At 43.9% G+C, this 18,841-nt stretch overlaps 1 protein-coding gene across 4 annotated transcripts in view; it reads left to right on the top strand.

Annotated features, from left to right (window-relative positions):
* The first annotated feature begins 4,260 nt into the window (after positions 1-4,260).
* ARHGAP10 (Rho GTPase activating protein 10) overlaps positions 4,261-18,841 on the top strand; it is a 245,553-nt gene continuing 230,972 nt past the window's right edge. For 2 of the 4 annotated variants that reach the window (XM_074338458.1, XM_074338459.1), the window contains exon 1: positions 5,952-6,382. In XM_074338458.1, the coding sequence (XP_074194559.1) occupies positions 6,229-6,382 (154 nt within the window). In that variant the 5' untranslated portion in view covers positions 5,952-6,228. Of the gene's footprint in view, positions 4,265-5,951; positions 6,383-18,841 lie in introns of those variants that run through there. The other 2 variants (XM_074338460.1, XM_019730730.2) reach the window with 2 other exon arrangements.

Raw genomic sequence — 18,841 nt, 5'->3', positions numbered from 1 at the left:
GTTCTTTCTCTCTGACTAGAGACTCTTACTCCATGAGGGCATGAGTCGTGCGCGCATGTGTGTGATAGAGATGAAGAGATATAAAGAGACATACTGATATTTACTATAAGAATGGTTTCATGGAATTACGGAAGCCCAGAGGTCCCCTCATCAGCCGTTTGCAAACTGGAGAACCAGGAAAGCTGGTAGTGTAAGTCCCAGCCCAAGTCTGAAAGCTGGAGAACCAGGAGCACCGATGTGTGGGGCCAGGAGAAGAAGGATGTCCCAGCTCGAGAAGGGAGAGCACAAATTCGCCCTTCCTCTGCCCTTTGCTCTGTTCAGGCCCTCAGTGGATTGGATGATGCCTGCCTGCAGTTGTGAGGATGACCTTCTTTATTCTACTGATTCATCTGCTAACCTTTTCCAGAAACACCCTCACAGACACAGCCACAAAGAATGTTCACCAGCTCTTTGGGCAACCCTTAGCCCAATCAAGTTGACACACAAAATTAACCATTATATACAAATTTCTGGCCTAGCTCTCCGTAGAGCTTATCCAGTGTAGTACTCTCAGCATAGTATTTCTCAAAGTGAATGACCCAGGTTGCTAGTTCAGAATCTCTCACTAGGTGTTCTGTGAAGAAGAAAAAAATTGTTCTAAAAATGTAAATGTAGTAAAAATGTTGAACACATTTGGATAGTTATTCTGTGATAATTTAAGAAAAGTTGTACTACAAACTGCTATTAGTTGTTACATATGGGGGGGGGTCTTCCACTCTTCCTTCATTATACTTTCTTTGTTGTGGTAAAACACACATGACATAAATTTACCATTTTTAAGTGTACAGTTCAGTGGGATTCAGTATGAGTATTTTCACATGGTTGTGCAAGCATCACCATTGGACTTGATTGATTACTAGTTCATAAAGTCGTTATGCAGCATCCTGTCTTGGTGGACTAACTCACCCCCAGCCCAGAGAGTGGCCTCTGAGTGGCCCAGGCTGCCTGGAGTTATACCACCATTGCTTCCGTGGTCGGTTGAGGGAGCGGCCTCCAGGTTTAAGTGAGTTAGGGCGGGCGGTCTCCTAAACTGGTTTGATGCCCAGACTGCAGTAGCTGTGATGAGGGGTCATCTTATATATAAACCTATATTGTTTATAGTTAAGTCTGGAGTGTGAAAGCCCTTTGCTTGTCATGAAGAAAACTTTCTGGCAGCTCAAGTCAATAGCAAGAAGAGAGGGACAGAGCTGAGAGAATCACAGAGAACTGAAGCTGGTGTGGCAATAAGCCTTGAGTAGCCTGCCCTACCTCTCTAGAGAGGTTTTCAGTGATAACAGTCCAATAATTTTTGTTTCAGCTATTTTGGCTTTTCTCCCCTTAATATTTGTGAGAGAAAGCAGCCTAATGCAGTTTGGAAGACACCTACAGATTTATCTTATATTTTTCCTTCTTATTTATGTTTTGCCCTGGCTATAATTTATATACCTCATTCATAAAGGTGTCATCCTGCAGCAGAGATGCTTAGGTTTCTGCTCAAAATCTATTATCTTTTTTCTCTCTGTAAGAAAATTCAGGTTTCATTTAGGGTGAGTGGCAGTATACCTGGATAAAATACCACATTTTCCATTTTCCCTTGCAGTGAGGTGTGGACATGTGACTGAGTTCTGGCCAATGAGCTAAAAAGCAAAAATGTTGTCTAAAACCTGCAGGAAGGCTGAGAGAAGCGCTGACTCATCTGAGAGGGAGACTGCTTTTGTCCTTTCCCCTCTTCTGTCACAGAAAGAGCACTGGAGCCATCTTCTACCATGAAGTGACACTGAGGATGGAGGCTAATGCTTCCCTGGGGACTGTGGAATCATGTTATTTACTTCTAGGCTTCTTTTACATGAACGAGAGAACCTTGTGGTTTAAGCCACTGTTATTTTGGATTTTCTGTTATAATGTGTCTGAACCGAATTCTAACTGGCTCAAAGCCTGAGACATACCCAAAGAGTTAGTAGAACCCATATTTGACTTTATAGGCAGCAACTTTGTGTCTCATCACAGAAAGACAATAGTGCATGTAGGAACCTACGTAAAAGGAAGATTTCATCTGAGTTAACCTCTATTTTACCTAGACTGCAACTTGATCAACTTGCATGGATTCAAATCCTTAACTAATGCAGGCACTGAGTAAAGCATAAAAAATGCCTACCTGACACACATACTTGAGAGTTTTCCAGGCCCCTCAAACTTAATGAGTTTGAAACGGAAACTGATGTTGCCCATCCCATTCACCACCACCAGCACCACCAGCACCACAACCACCAGAGCCACCCACCACATTGACTTCTTATTGCATGTTTTCCTTTAAGTAAATGTTTGCTAAAGTTAAAATCCATCTACCTGATTTATCATGCCAGGAGCCTTGGGCCCATCTTTGACACCTTCGTCTTTGTTTCTAGATCCAGGACACTGTCAAGTCCCACTATCTCCCTCTAAAATATAATCTGCCTATTTTTCTTTGCCTGCATTGTCACTTGGAGGTAAAGCTATACCACTTCTGGTGCAGACCACTCCAAAAGCCTTCCTTCTTGGATTGCCATTCTCTTTCCCATTAAAGGCTCCCCATAGCATTAGGATACAATCTGAAATCCTAAATATGGCCTGTGAGGCTTTGCATGATCCGCAACCTCCCTAACCTCCCTAACCTCCACCACCCAGCACTGTCTTGGGCCAGTGTCTTTCACTGACTGCTTCAGCCCCCGGACCTTCTCTTTTATCTCTTGAATGTACCAGACTCTTTCCCATCCTAGAGGCTTGCACAGGCTGGTTTCCACTCCCTATTTAAAGGTCAGCTCCTGATTCTTCTGGTCACTGATGAAATGACTTCTTCATGAAGTCTTCCTTGACCCCACTCCCAATTTATATAAGGTCCCCCAATTATAATCTCTGACACACCCTTTAACTATATGGCATTTTAAATTAGATATAGATTTGTCTGATATTTTTTTTGGGGGGTGTACAATGTCAATCCCCCTCCAGAGATGACAAAGCACAGTGAGGACAGACACTGTGTTCTGTATGCTGCTGTATCACCAGCACCTAGCGTGGGGCCTAACACAAACAGGAACTTCACAGAAGTTTGTGGGAAGAATGAATGAATGAATGAACTGAAGAGGAGACCTGGGAACTCAGTAGCAACTGCTTTTGTGATCACTTTCCTTGAATTCTGTCTTATATGGTTTGATACTGTGGTTTAAGGGGGGGTTCCCCTGACCCCCAAATCTTCCCCGTACAGATGGACTGTAATCCTCTTTCTCCCTTCTCTCCCCCCCCCCCTCCTCTGCCAATCCTCCTCAGCCTCGGCCTCACATCTTCATCATTCTCATAACTTCCAGCAGGTGCTTTACAGCTTGGTGAAAGCTTCTCAACCAACCTGCAGCTGCAGTGTCGTCATCCCCGTTTCACGGATGGCAAGCCTGGGATTTAGAGAAAATTGTCCTTTGCCAAGGTTGTACAACTGTTATATAGTGAAATTGACCTGGAGCTCTGAAATTCTCTTTCTACTGTACCAGAAACTTTCTCTTCCCTTGGTCATACTTCTCATTCATTCCATAGTTCCTGGTCATCTCTACCAGGCACTGAACAAGGGGAATTGGATAAAAAATAAAATAAAATAAATAAATAAAATCAATTAGGCCCTTCTATTCTTGGTGACTACAGTAGCCTTATTTAGTATTGAATTAAGATTCAGATCTACTTGCTCTTTTACACTGGTGTGTGTGTGTAAACACAAGTGACAATGTTTTTCTTTGCAATGTTATGAAATTGTTTTAAACAACTTTTTTTTTTTTTGGGGGGGTGTCCAAATATTTAAAGATCTGGCCACACTGAATGAAGCAGTTTTTGTGGCTGGTAGTGGTAAGTGGTAAGGAAGGAGAGGCAGTTCTGAAGCAGCCCCTCTAAGTTGTGTTTTTTTCTTTTTAACTTTTTAATTGACATATATTTCACATACCAAAAAATTCCCACTTAAAGTGTTTTTAAGTGGTTTTTAGTATATTCACAGAGTTGTGCAACCATTACCAAAATCTAAGTTTAAATTATTTTCATCATCCTCAAAAGAAACCCCTTACTCTACTCTGACGCCACCCGCCAGCCTCTGGCAACCACTAATCTACTTTGTGTCTCTATAGATTTCCCTGTTCTGGACGTTTCATATTGAAGAACATATGTGGTCTTTTGTGACTGGCTTCTTTCACTTAACATCATGTTTTCAAGGTTCATCGTGTTGTAACGTGCATCAGTAAGTATGTCATTCCTTTTAATAGATTAATATTCTATTGTATGGATATATACATTTTGTTCATCTGTTTATCAGCAAATGACATTTGGGTTGATTCCACCTTTTGGCTATTATAACAGAGCTACTATGAACAAGTGTTTGTGTGGACATGTTTTCATATCTTTTGGGTCTCTACCTAGGGAGTGGGGTTGCTGGATTACATGTTAACCCTGTTAGTCTAACACTTTAAGGAAGTGTCAGCAGCCCCACCTTATGAGGAGAGGTTTAGGTTTTTGCCTAGAGGATTGAGTGCCTGTCAGTGTTTGGCTGTTTTGCCAGGCCCTCACTGTTTTGTTTATATCCTTTCTGTGCTTAAGTGTCTTTACCCCCTTTATTTGCCTTTTATTTTCTTCTCTGTAGACTCCAGCCCCTGCTGATTTTAGTAGGGACTGAAGTTTTTTCAAGGCCTAAAAGTTGTTTGTAAAACATTTTGAGCTCTCTGCAGGATGGATGTTAAAGTTACAATGTTTATCTGTTTATCTTTGGGTTAGGCACTCACCTGCTGTTTTGTAACAAAAGAGCTTATTGAGTGGGAGGCTTATTTAACTTGGTCCTGAGAGTTACACTCTTGCAACATGCTTTCCAAACAGATTCTTAATTACCCAGCTCTGAGTCTGAATGTTAAAGAATCACTTTGAAGTTTCTTGGTGATATTAGCATCATTAGTAAACATATATGTGACATGTTGTAAGCTTGTAAAAAATATGTTTAGTTTCTAGTGTGTGCCTGGCACATAATAATTGCATAATAAATTGTTAGTTGCCATTATGAATAGTTACAATTATTTCTTTTAGGTATACATTTCAATAATTTAAAAAGGCTTAACTTTTTTTAGGGACACATTTGAGTTCTGTTTCAGAATACACGGAATAGTTTACTTTTCCAGGTGTACTGACCAATTCTCATTTGATCATCACCCCCACCTCGTGAAAACCACGCAAAACCTGGCATTTGTTTTCTGGTGGTTATTTTTAGAACAATAATGATCGTCTTTACCTACCCAAGCAAATGAAATCTGCTGAATACAACAGAAACAACTCTTCGGTGGTTTAGTCACCCTCTCCCTCCGACCAAGTCTTTAAGTGTGGATGCAGAAGAATATCATAGGTGCTGCCTGGCACCTCTGAAAACTCTCCCTGCCTTTGTAAGGCTTTCACTCTAAAGCGGAAATTTAACACACGTTTTTCTTTAAGTGGGAAACGTGAATAAGAGAGCCCTGCGTGCGGGTCCATTAACAGCTGAGGGTCCGTCCCAGTCATTATAAATTGAGATGAGTCAATCATTTCCCCTAGCCTGCCAGACCTCTTGAGTTATGTCTCCTGGCTGCGGGAATTGGAGACTGCTATTAAGACGTCCTTCCTCGTCCCTGCCGGGTTCTCTGCCTCAGAGAGCCGACAGTGAGTCACCCCGAAGAGGGGAGCCGAAGGGGAGGGACAGGCGCCCCGGGACGAAATTCTAGAGCGAGAGAGCCTCCGAAGGAAGAGGAGGGGCAACTGCGCGCGGGGAAGAGAAGGAAGAGGCGTCCGGAGAAAGGAAGGGAAGGGAGGGAGGAGAAGGGAGGAAGAAGGAAGGCGGAGGAAAAAGAAGGGGGCGAGCGGCCGAGCGCGGGGCGGGTCTGGGAGGTGCCCTGGGCGGGGCGGCCTGGAGCCTCCGGGAGGGTCTGCGGCGGGGGGGACTGGCGGGGCGGGGCCGCGGGCACCCGAGCTTCGGCAGGGCTGCCGGGAGCAGGGCGCCGGGTCCTCGGTGCGGCCAGAATCAGCTCGGAGGGACATGTCCGCGCCGCGCTCGCCGTGCGCCCCAGGCTGCTAGCTTCTCCGGGACTTCCTGTCCGTGGCGCCCCGCACCTGGCCGCGGCCCCGGAGCCTGGCTCCGACCCGAGCGCGCCGCGGGCGGGTGGCTGGCTGTGCGCGCGGACCGCTGCAGTCATGGGGTTGCAGCCCCTGGAGTTCAGCGACTGCTACCTCGACAGCCCGTGGTTCAGGGAGAGGATCCGCGCCCACGAAGCGGAGCTCGAGAGGACCAACAAGTTCATCAAAGAGCTCATCAAGGACGGGAAGAACCTCATCGCGGCGACCAAAAGTAAGCGGGGACCTGGGCGCGGGCGTGCTGCGGTGCGGCCGGGCCAGGAGGAGCCTCCCCCCGAGGGAGACGGACTATCCCGTGCCCGGGGCCAGCAGCCAGAGGAGCAGGAGGTTCATTCGGGACCGGGAAGTCCTGGGGTTATTCCTCCCCGGCTCCCAGGAAGGCGATCGTGAGTCTCCTTTCCCGCCCCTACACGTCTGCGGTCAGAGCCAGGAGCCTCGCGTGGGAGCACCGCCCGCGAACCCGGCAGCCCAGCCGGGCCCCCCTCGGTGCGTCCCCCGCGGGACCGCGAGGGCACTTTCATTGCACCCTAAAGGTGCTCAGAGGCTCACACCAGACAGAAACATCAGTTTTACTATGTTTGAGACGCCTTGTGACCTCCCAAAAGAACTTTTTGGGAATTCTTTGAAAACCTGCTGGGTGTTGAATTGCACCCTTTGCGTGTCAATTTCTGATCTTCCGGGGACAGTGTTGTCCCGGGTTCTTCATTGTGCTAAACCAGAAAGTCCACCTGGCATTGTGCTACCTTCCGCACATTCCTTCCCTCCTGCGCTGAGGAGGGGGGTCGAAGACGGGGCTTCTAAGGGTGAGCAGACTACCTGCTCTCTGACCCAATGGAACGCTGCCAGCTAATAGGGAATTCTACCCGGCCCCGCTGGATGCCTTCCTCCCGGTTCTTTATCTTTTGAAAAACTCGGAAGTGGATTGGCCTGCAGGAGAAGTGTGTGTGTGTGTGTGTGTGTGTGTGTGTGTGTGTGTGTGTGTGTGTGTGTGTCTTAGAAGAATCTAAGAGGGAGGTGGGCTGAACTTTCTGCTGGACCACTGAATTGGTGATGCTTTTGTTAATAGGGAGGCATTAGCTCCAGTGAGAAGCTGGACAGACTGACCACACCTGTAACCCCTAGTCCTTTCTGAGGATGCGCGTCCTCTGAGGGCTCCCTGCTCCCTCTTAAAGAGACCTGCCCATGCAGCCAGCACACGGGCTGGAGGAGTATCCAGCTTCTCGAGCCTCTTGTTGTAGGGTCTTTGTTTTCCCTAGTTTCCCAGTTCAGTAACGCCCAGCTTTGTGCGTTTGTCCCTTGTGTGCTTGTTTGTGGACAGCACCTCTGGGAAACCCCCCCACACCCCCCCCCGCCCCCCACACCCCACCCCCCCCGCCCCACTTTGTATTAAGGAAGATTAAACATATTGAAAAAACTGTCTCAAGTACCCAGCACAATGCCTGGAACAGTAAATATTCACTTAATGAATGAGTTGAAATAAGTTTTAACGAGAACTTAGTGAGCCATCCTTGTAATTTGGGAAGCAAGTCACTCAGCTTCTTTGGATGATGGCCAAAGTTCCTTTTGGCTCTGTGACCTCTTTGGTGTTGCAAAATGAGGATTGGCAATTATTGTTTGGGACACGTGACCAGTGGGCTTATTTGGTTGATGGCTCTCCAGTGTCTTGGCGTTAGGTATGTGTTAGGAGGGAAGTAGGGAAGAGCTGTAAATATGTAGGAGCAAGTGTAGGAAGGAGGAGAAGGGCCTGGTGTGTGTGTGTGTGTGTGTGTGTGTGTGTGTGTGCAGTGATCATGAAGAAAAGGGCCCTTTCCTTCTGTAGCTTGGTATCAACCAGAGTCACTGGCTGGGGAAGTGCACCCTCTCTTACTGGCTACAGCAGCTCTCTCTTGAACTAGGGAGCTGAGGAGAGCGGCAGATGGCAAAGCCAGTTTGACCACTGGTAGAAAACTATTTATGTGACTGCATATTAGTTTGTGTGTTTTTTTTTCTTTTTTTCTTTTTTTCTTTTTTTTTTTTTGCCAAACAGGACACAAGCTTGGTGTTCCAGGAGCAGCTAATGCATCTGGAGAGCCAGCTGTCAGCCTTCCTCCCCAGAATGGAGACTTTCTTGAATTTGTAAATTAGTATCTGATTCCTTTTGATTCTTGTACTTTACGATAAGCATTAACTTATAGTCATGCTTCAGAGAACAACCAGAAAGTGTCTTTTTTCTCATCATGTTTAATTAACTTAAATTCTTTGCCAGAAGACAATAACACAGCTTCAGAATACCTACTTTTGGTGAGTTAGGAAGACGTTGCCTTTGCCCCGGTTGTTCCGTAAAGTTGACTTCTAGTTCCTATCAAAGATTGCGAACCCTGGACTTCAGTTAGGACGTCTGAGTTAATTCGCCTTCACTGTGAAGGCCTGGCTACATGACAGTTGGGCAGGTCACTTAATTCTTTTGTGTCCAGTTTCTCTTGTCCTACTTCTAAGGGGCATTAGAGTTTGGAGATTGCTTGATTAGGTTGTTTGAAATGGCAGTTAGGTCAGTCGTTTGCCTAACCAGTTGAGCCATTCTGTAACATCTGGGAATCAAGTCCAGGAAGGACATGAGGTGGAGGGAGGGGCTGCAGCAAGCAAGAATGACGATCCATCTGGGAGGACAGACTGCTTCTATTTTCATGTGTTTTGCATGGTTTTGCAAACATGGCATTTTGTGCACTTTCAGAATTGGGTATTTAAGTGATTTCTATTTTTGATTGCTCTGTAAGATGCCTCCTGCATATGCTAAATACTTGTTGGATTTATGTAATTTTGATGACTTTACACTTTGACTATTCCATAAATATTTAGAGAAGTTGGAGTCAGTTCTCTAAGACCTGGAGGGTTACTGCTGAGTTCAGTAATGTAGCAATCGGAAAATACTTAACACCTACAATTTGTAAATATTGGGATTGAGATAAAAAGGAGGTAATAAGGTAGAGGCTCTTGTCCTTGAGTTTATTGTCCTCGAGTTGAATAAGGTCTAGCTAGGGAACATGTCCTCTCTGCGTGGTGCTAAGTTCTTGGAGAAACAGAGGATACCCAGACACACGTGCTAAAAATACTAGTTCAGCAACAAGTGAGTATTCTAACTGCCAGGAATAAGAGTTCGTTGTAGGTTAGGGTGGAGAAGCTTTGCTGGAAGTTTGGGAACCCATTGGTGTTTTAAAATACAGAGTAGAACCTTGTCAGATTGGAAACAGCTGAGAAGAAACTAGAACACCACAATGAGGACCAATTTGGCTGGAATGCAGATTTCATTTTGGGGCATAGAATGGGATGAACAGGAAGGTCAGTTACAGGTTATGGGGGACCATAAAAGCGAGGTTGGGAATGTGGATGTTATCCTGCGGAGAATCACTGAAGGCCTTTCGGCAGAAGTCCCGCACAATGGGAACGAGCTAGTTGAGAGATAGTATTCGCCATCTGTGTGTGGGGTGGAGGTGGCGGTGGGGTACGGATGAGTTCCAGAGAGAACAGTCTGGGATCCTTGACTTACGTGGTAGATGGGGCGATTATTCACTCAGTTCAGGGAGTCTTTGTTTAAATGGCTTTTTAGTCCTTTTTTCTCCTTTCCTTTCTTAGAATAACCAGTGTCCTCTTTCAATACAGTTTAAACTTCTGTAAGCCTTTCGTATGATGTCCGTGTTGTGTCAGATGCTTATGGTTTTGTAGAAATGTGTAGTGTATTTGTCAGAAACAACAATAAGTCATATATGCTTTTCTCATAAATTTTGCATTAGGTATTCTTGAGAGAATATAGTGTATACTAGAGGGAAATACACATTTTTAAAAAATAGTCTTCACAGTTCTTCAGCATTTACATAGCTATATAAAATGTTGTTTAGTAAACTTAGATTGTCTAGCTGTGTGGATGTGTGAGAGAGTCAGACAGAGGATGGAGGGTGGGGAGGGAGGAGGCAGGGAAAGAGAAAACAGCTGGAGGGGCCCTCATAAGTGAGACTGCTCTTATCCCAGATACGGAAAAGGATATAAGTGACAAGCCAGGACTAGAATTCAAGTCTCCCAACTCTTGGCCATAGTACTTCTTTTAGGCTTTGTTATTTCAGTGATTTTTACTTTGTTTTCCTCAACAGAACATAAAAGTTCCCTTTTGCTTTGTGTTTACTGTTTCAGAGATATGGTTCATGTGGTAATTCTTCTTGGAGAAGTGTTTTCAAGTTGCTATTGTACTGAAACATAGGGAGATTTGCAAGACTTAAAATAATTTCACTTTGGAAACACCAGCCTCACTTTCCTTATTTGTAAAATGGGACTGCTGTAGGAAGCCTTGAGGAGTGAACAAAATGGTGTTAAAGTGTTTGGAAAACACAGATATAAAGTGGTTGTGTGGGTTCTATTGTTTGTCCAGCCAACATTCTTTTTTTCTGACAATCCAAATTTTGTTCAGGGGTCTACACCCTTTCCCAAGTGACTCAGGTTAGGGGTAAATGTGATTAGTCTCGGTGGTTCTCATTCCTAGCTGACCTTCAGAATCACGTGGGAAGCTGGAGGGGAAAAGAAGACTGTGCAGTCAGGGCTGAGAATCACTGAACTCTAACTTATTTGTGGTAAACCTATTTTCTGGGTTGGTAACTAATTTAAGAAGGAGGAGACAGCTGAGATTTGGCCAGTGAGACATGATCGGAAGCCTGCTGGAGATTGCAGAAAAGATTTCCTGTTGTGTGAGGAGTCTCATAAAACGAATTCTTGACTCCTCTTCTGTGGTGTCCAGCTGTGGGGCCTAGATCTGCTGCCACCATCTTGATATCGTGAGCTGAGCCAAAGCAAGGACTGTGGAGCAGAGAGATAACTGAGTCTGGGTTTTAATGCCATTGTGGGGGCCACGAATTGTTCTTTGCCTGAAGCCCACCTCTGCATATCTTGATAAATGATGTAAGCCAGTTTCAGTGGGGTTTTCTGTTACTTGGTACCCTATTTTTGACAGAGAGGTATAATTGGAAATTTCGTGCTGATTCTCCTGTTAAGTGGATTTGGAGAGGTATAGAAATAAAATGCTATTTTAAAAAGTTAATACATTACAAATGTAATATTTGCCTGGATGGAAAAGAATACTCATATATATTCTTTGACCCAAAGAAATTACAAGGACACCCCCCCCCCCCCGCCTTCCCCTCCCCCACCACACACACACACCAGGGCTTCACCTGGGACCATCCTGAAACTCTGGCTTGGGGTTTTCCTACCTGGGGATGGGCTATAATGTGAATGTAGACTTGCTGTAAAAATAATTACTATCTGACTTGACTAGGATGTGGCCCCACTCAGGCTTTCAAAGCTTTACACACTGCACGGGGTCCCTGACTCCATTAGAGTAGTTCCTGTCTCGAGCCCACCGTCCCCAGAGGCACGTTTGTTTAGAATGTTTTGCTGGTCAGTTGTCTGATGCTTTCCAGTGTCTTCCTGACACATTGGCTTTGGCTTGCCCTGCCATCTGCTGGGTTCCTTTGAACACCTCCTGTATGCTTAGTCTTTTGGGGGGACTAGGGAGCATTGTTGACTTTTGGAAGAGAAGGGAGTATTTTTGTGTTTAATTTTTAAAACAGTTGATGAGAGTACAGTACAGATGATGAAGATCGCAGGCTGAGGCAGGTGCAGGTACTGGTGTGTTTGGGTCCACGGCCCAGCCCAGCTCCTTGCTCACAGGGGGGCTGTGCTCAAGTCGCTTAGCTTTTCTGTATTGATGTTGTCATCTGTAACCAGAGACTATAATATCTACCATATAGGGTTACTAGTTGGATTAAATGAGTTAGTACATGTAAAGGGTTTAAAATAAGCATTCAAATGTTAGCCATTATCTGAATCGCAGGGATGTTTTAATATCAAGGCCCCTTTCTTGCCTGAAAAACAGCTGCTTTGGCCCAGAAACTGGTATCTAACCTTTTAGATACCAACAGTATGATTGGGCCAAATCATCATTACTAGTGACAAAGCAGACAGACAAATTTGGCAAACTCTGTAAAGACTTCCAAGGTCTCAACTACAGTTCAGAAGGCTAGGAAATCTTGAAGGAAGTTGATGAATCAAAGCTAAATGGCATCTTGGGAAAATATTTTCCAGAATTAGCTCTGATTCACAAAGATTTGAAGATGAAATACGAGCTGTCACCAAGGCTGCTGTCTGTCTCACAAGCTGTCAGCAGCAGGCGTCTCATCCAGGGCATGATAAGGGAGTGGAGGTGACCAAGATAGCTCTGTTCAGGGTACTGAGGGGACACCATCAATGACTGGAGCTTTCAGATGCTGACAAATTACAGTGACGCTTTTGAAGGATATTAACTTTAGTGTTTACCATGCAGAAAACCCTAACAACTTAATGGACAGTGCTTGTGTTTGCTCTGGGGAGTTCACAATGAGGAAGAGAAGGCAGCAGAGACATCTCTAAAAGGGGTAGATGTCCCTAAGAGCTGTTAGGTAATCCTATCCTCTACAAAAGAATCCTGAAAGTCCCCAGGACAAATTCCTAAAGAAGCTGTTTTGAAACCTGTGACTCCAGTAGCTGGATATTTATCACCTTGTGATTTTGGTTTGTTTGCATCTGAGAGAGGCAAGAATTACGAAAAATGTAATACAATTATTGTGTAATACAATTATTGTGTCGTCTACAAGTTACTACAAATCATGCTTTAAGTGATTGCTGACTGTATGTGGCAGTGAATAGGAAAAGTGGTTACATTTCGCCACAGTTAACGTCTGATGTCTTTTGTTGCTTTTTAAAAGTTTGATGTTGGAAACATGGCTATGAAAACATTCACTTACAGGTTTCCGTGTTGTCTTGCATTGCCTTTGACTTTCTCCACCTTGTTTAAAGAAAACTGGGCTTTATTTCAGGATTTGTAGATGAGTGTTTAGAAATTGCTAGATTATATTTCTGATTAAGGGTGTCTTGATGTTTTACTACGTTACTTTTAAGGATATTTCATTCCAGAGACAAGTAGGCGATTACAAATGATATTCGAAAACTGTTTTGTGTTATTTAAGCAGTATATAATTTAAATAATTATAATAATAGTAGCCAACTTTTATTAAGCATTTACTATTTGCTTTACTTTGCTAAATTCAGGGCAGGCATTATGTTATTTTACATGAGGACGTACTCAATGAGTTAGGTTAGTATTTCCCCCTTTTCAGATTAGTATACTGTATTTGGAGAGGGTACTAGCTGGTCCAGATCAATTTGTCAGTGGTGGCACTGGAATGTGAACCCACATTTGTCTCACTCCCAAACTCAACCACAATAATAAGCTGTCTCCACAAAGGGGGTGTAACTGCGGTTTTCTGTTAGGGGAAGTTATTATAAATCTTGGTTATCTGGAATATGTGTACATTTCATGATCTAGTTAGGAGACTATTCTTATTAGCTTAGCACAATGACCATGATTTAAAATATTATGAAGTTTAAGGTGCCCTGGCATGATTATTGTAAACAAAACTGATTGCTAATTTGTATGATAAGTATAGACAGCAGAGATTGTATTGATTTTGGACTACTTACTAGATACAAATCTCCACTCAAAGTATTTCCTTCCCCGCAGGCTATGTCCACCTCTCCCCTTCTGTTAGGTCCTCCTTTCTTCCCCATTCCTCATCCCATTCTTGTAGAGTAAATTTTAATTTTGTTCCCTTATTTTAGTATTACGCTTTTTTTTTTCCTTTAAAAGTTTATGAGATATTTTGGAAATAGAAAAAAGACATAAAGGATTTCATAATAAACATATCTGTGTTGCCTCTCAGTTTAAGAAATGAAAGCTTTCTGTCGGCCTTTCCCCAGTAGCATCCAGCCCCTCTCCCCACGAGGTAGCAGCTATCTCCACTGTGGTGTGTGTGGTTTTCACACATTTTAATTCATCTGTATGCATTCCTAATAAATGGTATGTTTTGCATGTTTTTAGACTTTATATAAGGGTTTCATATTATGTGTTCTGCAACTTCTTTTTTCCCTCAACATCTTATTTGTGAGATTTATCCATGTGAATATGTGTAGCTCTGTTTCACTTAGTTCAACCTCTTTTTTCTATAGGTGGCATGTAAAAGACTTGTCAGTTGAAGTTATGTAAATAACATAAGATGTTCTATGATGTATTTTATCCCGTTAATTTTTTGATTGCAATATAGTTAGTTTATTCAGTATGCAAGCCTTATTACAATTAATTTTATGAACTTTAAAACACTAGCTTTGCGAACAATCTTTAAATAATGAATCCATGGATTTTGAAGACATGTAATAAAACTTAATTTTGACATTTTTATGTGATCAACTTAGTGTGGATCATTAGGGCAAGCCACTTTAAATTTCTGGACTGTAAGAAATAACTGGTCTGACTCAAACAAAAATAATCTGTAAAAACCTTTTGACTGTATTGAAACCAGACTGCCAGTATGAGTAGGCAGGGAACAAAACGATGTCTGGATTCGTAAACACAGCACACAGTAAGCCCTCTGGGAATTGTCAGTCTAGTTAGGTCAGATGAACGTGATTTTTAGGCAGGGATTGGTTGGTACTTTATAATAGGCCTCCAAGCAAACAGGAACCACAGCTTGCTTTACTTAATTATCCTGATACAGGAGCACCATTTATAGACTGGCCAAGGAGATGCTTTTGTCATAAGAAAGTCTTGACATCTGTCTCTTTAAACAGACACACACACACACACACACACACACACACACCCACGCACACACCCACACACACACCCATCCCTGACACTTTACACTCCAAGGGCAGCCATCTCTCTAAGTCCTGAGATTGACTGGAATTACACGTGTATTGCTGCCACGACGAGGCCTGCCTCCCTGGTTGAACTAGAATTTCCTCCCTGTGCTTCCTGAGGAAGATGTTAATCCTGTGCCACTTAATATTTCAACGGTGAGTGTGATTGCTCCTTCCTTGTTGACTAGTTCACCCACGGGGACTGTCTGCCCGTGGGTGCCAGTACGAGTCTTCTGTCGCCACCCGGAGCGAGTCCCGGGGAGGCATGTGGCTGGAGGAAATCGATTTGGCCAGAGGAGTGTCACCGCAGGTCTGAATACAGGCGGTTTCATGCTCTCTCAAAAAGGCAAAACCGTGCTTTTATCGCTCACTGTAAAGTTGGCTCCACTGCATATGAGCAGCGTGACCTTGGGCAAGTTACTTAAACCCTCAGTGCCCGACTTTCTGGTTTTGTTTTTAATTAGTAAAATGGAGAGAGTGAGATACCTCATGAGGTGGGATTGTTTATTCCTCATGTGACGTATTCAAAGATCTTAGAACTCTGCCTGGCCCTTGGGAGGAGGCGGCCTGATGCTGTTCCCTCTCATTATTATTAGTTATTATTAAAAGTGCGCTGTCCTGACTTCCTTTGGTGGAACTTGAGCACAGCGGTGGCTTTACCAACAGTGGCAGGAGAACTAGTCTGTGGACACATGTTCTTTCTCTCTTTCAAGCTAACAACAGTTTGAAGAGTTAGATATAGGCCTCTATCTTACTACACAGGAGAAACCATCTCTGATATGAGTTGAAATGCAGCATATTACTTGAAAGTTTTGGGGACAAAGCCAAAAAAGTACAAGGGAGTGGAGGGTCACTGACAAGTCATTACTTTTGAGAATCTGGCAGAGAGTACCTCTGTCATTCTGATGGATAGTTTTGTTTTTCTTTTGTAAGATGCGGGTCAAAGGCAGCGCAGCAAACATTAAAGATCATGGTCTTTGAAGTCAGATTTACTTACAGTGTGACCTTGGGCAACTTGCTTAACTTCTCTGTGCCTTGATTTCCTCTTTTGCAAAATGTGGATACTAATTTGATCTCCCTAAATGTTGCTAGGACTCAATTAGCTAATTATTTGTAAAACACATTTGGAAAACTGTCTGAACCACAGTGAACTGTATGTATATGTGTTCGCTGAGTGGAGAAGAAAATTTAAAAACCTGTTCACAGTCATTGCTATAATAACTCCACCTATTTCGGTCTGGTAGCTAGAGTCTTAACAGTGAAAAGAGACCCTGTGTATCTGTGCAGAAGTTCAAGTTCCAGTGGGGGAGACAGAAGAGTAATTAAACAAGCAATGCCTTTCACATTGTTGAGTCAGCGTGGATGTTTGGTAGTTAACAGGACTGACAGGAGGTGAAAGAAGACTTCACGGAGTCGTAACTTCTAAGCTGAGACCGAGAGGAAAGTAGGAACGGGCCCCACTGAGGGCCGGGAGGAAGACTTCTCCAAGTACAGTGAGGTGCTACCTGGATGCCACAGGGAGCTGGTGCTTCAGCTGGGACAACAGCGCAGGTGGGCCGGGCAGTGGGCCCGGGAGCTCGTGCAGAGCGGGAAGAACAGGTCTCCACAGGGCTTGGGAAGGGCCGGGAAAACAGGTTAAGGACTTCAGACTTCATTCTGAGGACAGCAGGACGCGGCTGAAACATTCTGAGCAGGGGATTGGCATCATCTGAATTGCATTTCAGAAAGGTTTGTCAGGCTGGCGGCTGTGAGGATGGATTTGAAGAATGCAGGCTTGGCGGTCAGTCACCTAGGCCAGACTTTGGTGGCAGGAGAGGCAGCTTCTCAAGTCAGGATTTGGAGGCTGCCGGCGTTGGTGGGTGATGGGCTATGGTGGCAGAGGGAAGAGGGATCCAAGATAATTCCTCAGTTCCCGGCTTGGACAGTTGAGTGCTGTTGACCGAGGTAGTGCAGCCCGTGGAACAGGTTTTGTGGGAGAGGATACGTTTTTGGTTTTGATTATGTTAAGGCTGAGATGCTTCTGAGATAGACAACCGGCATGTTCAGTAGTTTTTTGTGAGTATGCATTTCAGGAACAGGGAATAGAGTTTGAGAAATGAGAAAATTCTGGGGACACAGCCTATGATAGGAAATGATACCTGCAACTGGATAGCACACCTGTCCAGAGAGAACACAGAGGGAGAAAGCAGGGGATTCAGGGCAAATCCTGAGGAAAACCGACTTTTAAGGAGTGGGTAGAAGAAGAGCCATGAAAGGAGATTTGAGAGCAGTAGTTGTTGACAGGGAGAGATGGAAAACCAGGAGAGGGTCGCCCAAGCTGAGAAAGTTTCAGAAAGTAGGAGGGACTAGACAAGGCCATGCTGCAGAGGAGTCAAGTATGGTAAGTCCAGCTGAAATTGCTCTAGCAAGAAATTGTCCTTACTAATAGCTGGGAGAGCAGTGTGTGGCACAGCAGGGATGGGAGCCCGATGGCACAGGGTTGAGAAGAGAGTGCAAGGGAAAGACATGAGCCTGTGGGACAGATAGCTCCCAAGTCGTGGCGTAATGGGTGACATTTGAGCAAGCTGAACGTATCCAACGTAGAGGAGGAGAATGACAATTCAGAATATTCCAGAGTGCTGTATGGTTCAGAATATAGACGATGAGATTCAGGTTCCGGGGGAGGGGGAAACATCCTTCATCTATTTAGATAACAGAAGGGATGGAAATGATGGGTGCATACCCAGGAAAATTTGTAGATTGGTTTCATTAAGTTATTAACTGATGCATTTTAGTGACAAGATCGTTTTCCGTAATTCTGTTTTGATTTCTTGGCCCACCCATTCTTATTCTGGTTAACAAATAATATGTGATTTGTAACAGTTGTCTCATAGTTTGAATTGGATGGCTGGAATATAGATGCAATACTATGTTAATAAGGTAATGAGGGGAAGGCGAGAAAAAATAGAAGTGCCTGGATAAAGAGCCCTTAAAACACCAAGAAATGCCTCTATTTCAGACTTCATTCTGCTGGCACTTAAAATTGAATACTCCATTCAAATAATCCTTAATCTTGTTTTTTTTTTCTTGTTTTTGCTTTTTTGTGTAAAGTGTTAAATTTAAACCCTGTTTTCTTTTGCACTGGGAAACACTGCTGATTTTTCTGTTCTATCTCAGTGGAATTTTGCTGGTTCTATTGGGTGTCTACAGAGAAGAAAATGCTTCTGACAGCATCTGGAGAGATTCTAGGACTTCCAATTTCTGCCTTTTTGTTTGAGAGAAGAGGAAGAATAGAACCGAGGAGAGTTAAAAATGTAGTAATTATTTATGATTTAGAAATATCTTTTCTTCCCCTTTAGCTAACTGCTTAGGTTTTAACTAGTTTAAGAAACAATTCCTAGAAGAAACCAATGCTTAGGAAAGATGACTACCTCTCTCTGCAAGTGCGGTGGTGTGCAGACAGCCCCTTTCCTCTCTTCCTGTCTGGATGTCCTGCCCGGAGGCACAGGATGCCTTCCAGGAGCTGAAGTGTAGACATTCAGGTTCTTCAAACAAAGGGAGGGATGCTGGAACTTTGTGGAGCAGTCCTTGCTTGTGTCCTTGGAGCTAGAGTCGGTGGCCTATTTTTGTGGAAAGCGTCACATAGCATTTAGAATGAACATGAACCCCCCTTTTCTTTCTTGATAGGTCAAATTTTGACAGAAAACATACTATATATCCTCATTCATTTCCTTCAGTTGCAAGTAAGAGAAACCCAACCCAAACCAGTTGAAGCAAAAAAGGGAAGTTTTAGCTCCTGCAAGTGAAGACCAAGGAGGGGGCTTGCTTTCCATATACCCGAACCCAGGGGTTCAAACAGTGTCATTAGGTTTCTTTCTGCATCTCTAGCATTTCCCCCAGTTGGTTCAACCCTCACATTGGTACTTTTTCCATGATGGTA

Source organism: Rhinolophus sinicus, linkage group LG07 (assembly GCF_036562045.2).
Source record: "Rhinolophus sinicus isolate RSC01 linkage group LG07, ASM3656204v1, whole genome shotgun sequence".
In the NCBI taxonomy this organism is placed as follows: Eukaryota; Metazoa; Chordata; class Mammalia; order Chiroptera; family Rhinolophidae; genus Rhinolophus; species Rhinolophus sinicus.
The sequence above is the reverse complement of the archived record's forward strand: the minus strand, read 5'-3'. Positions and strand labels throughout refer to the sequence as shown.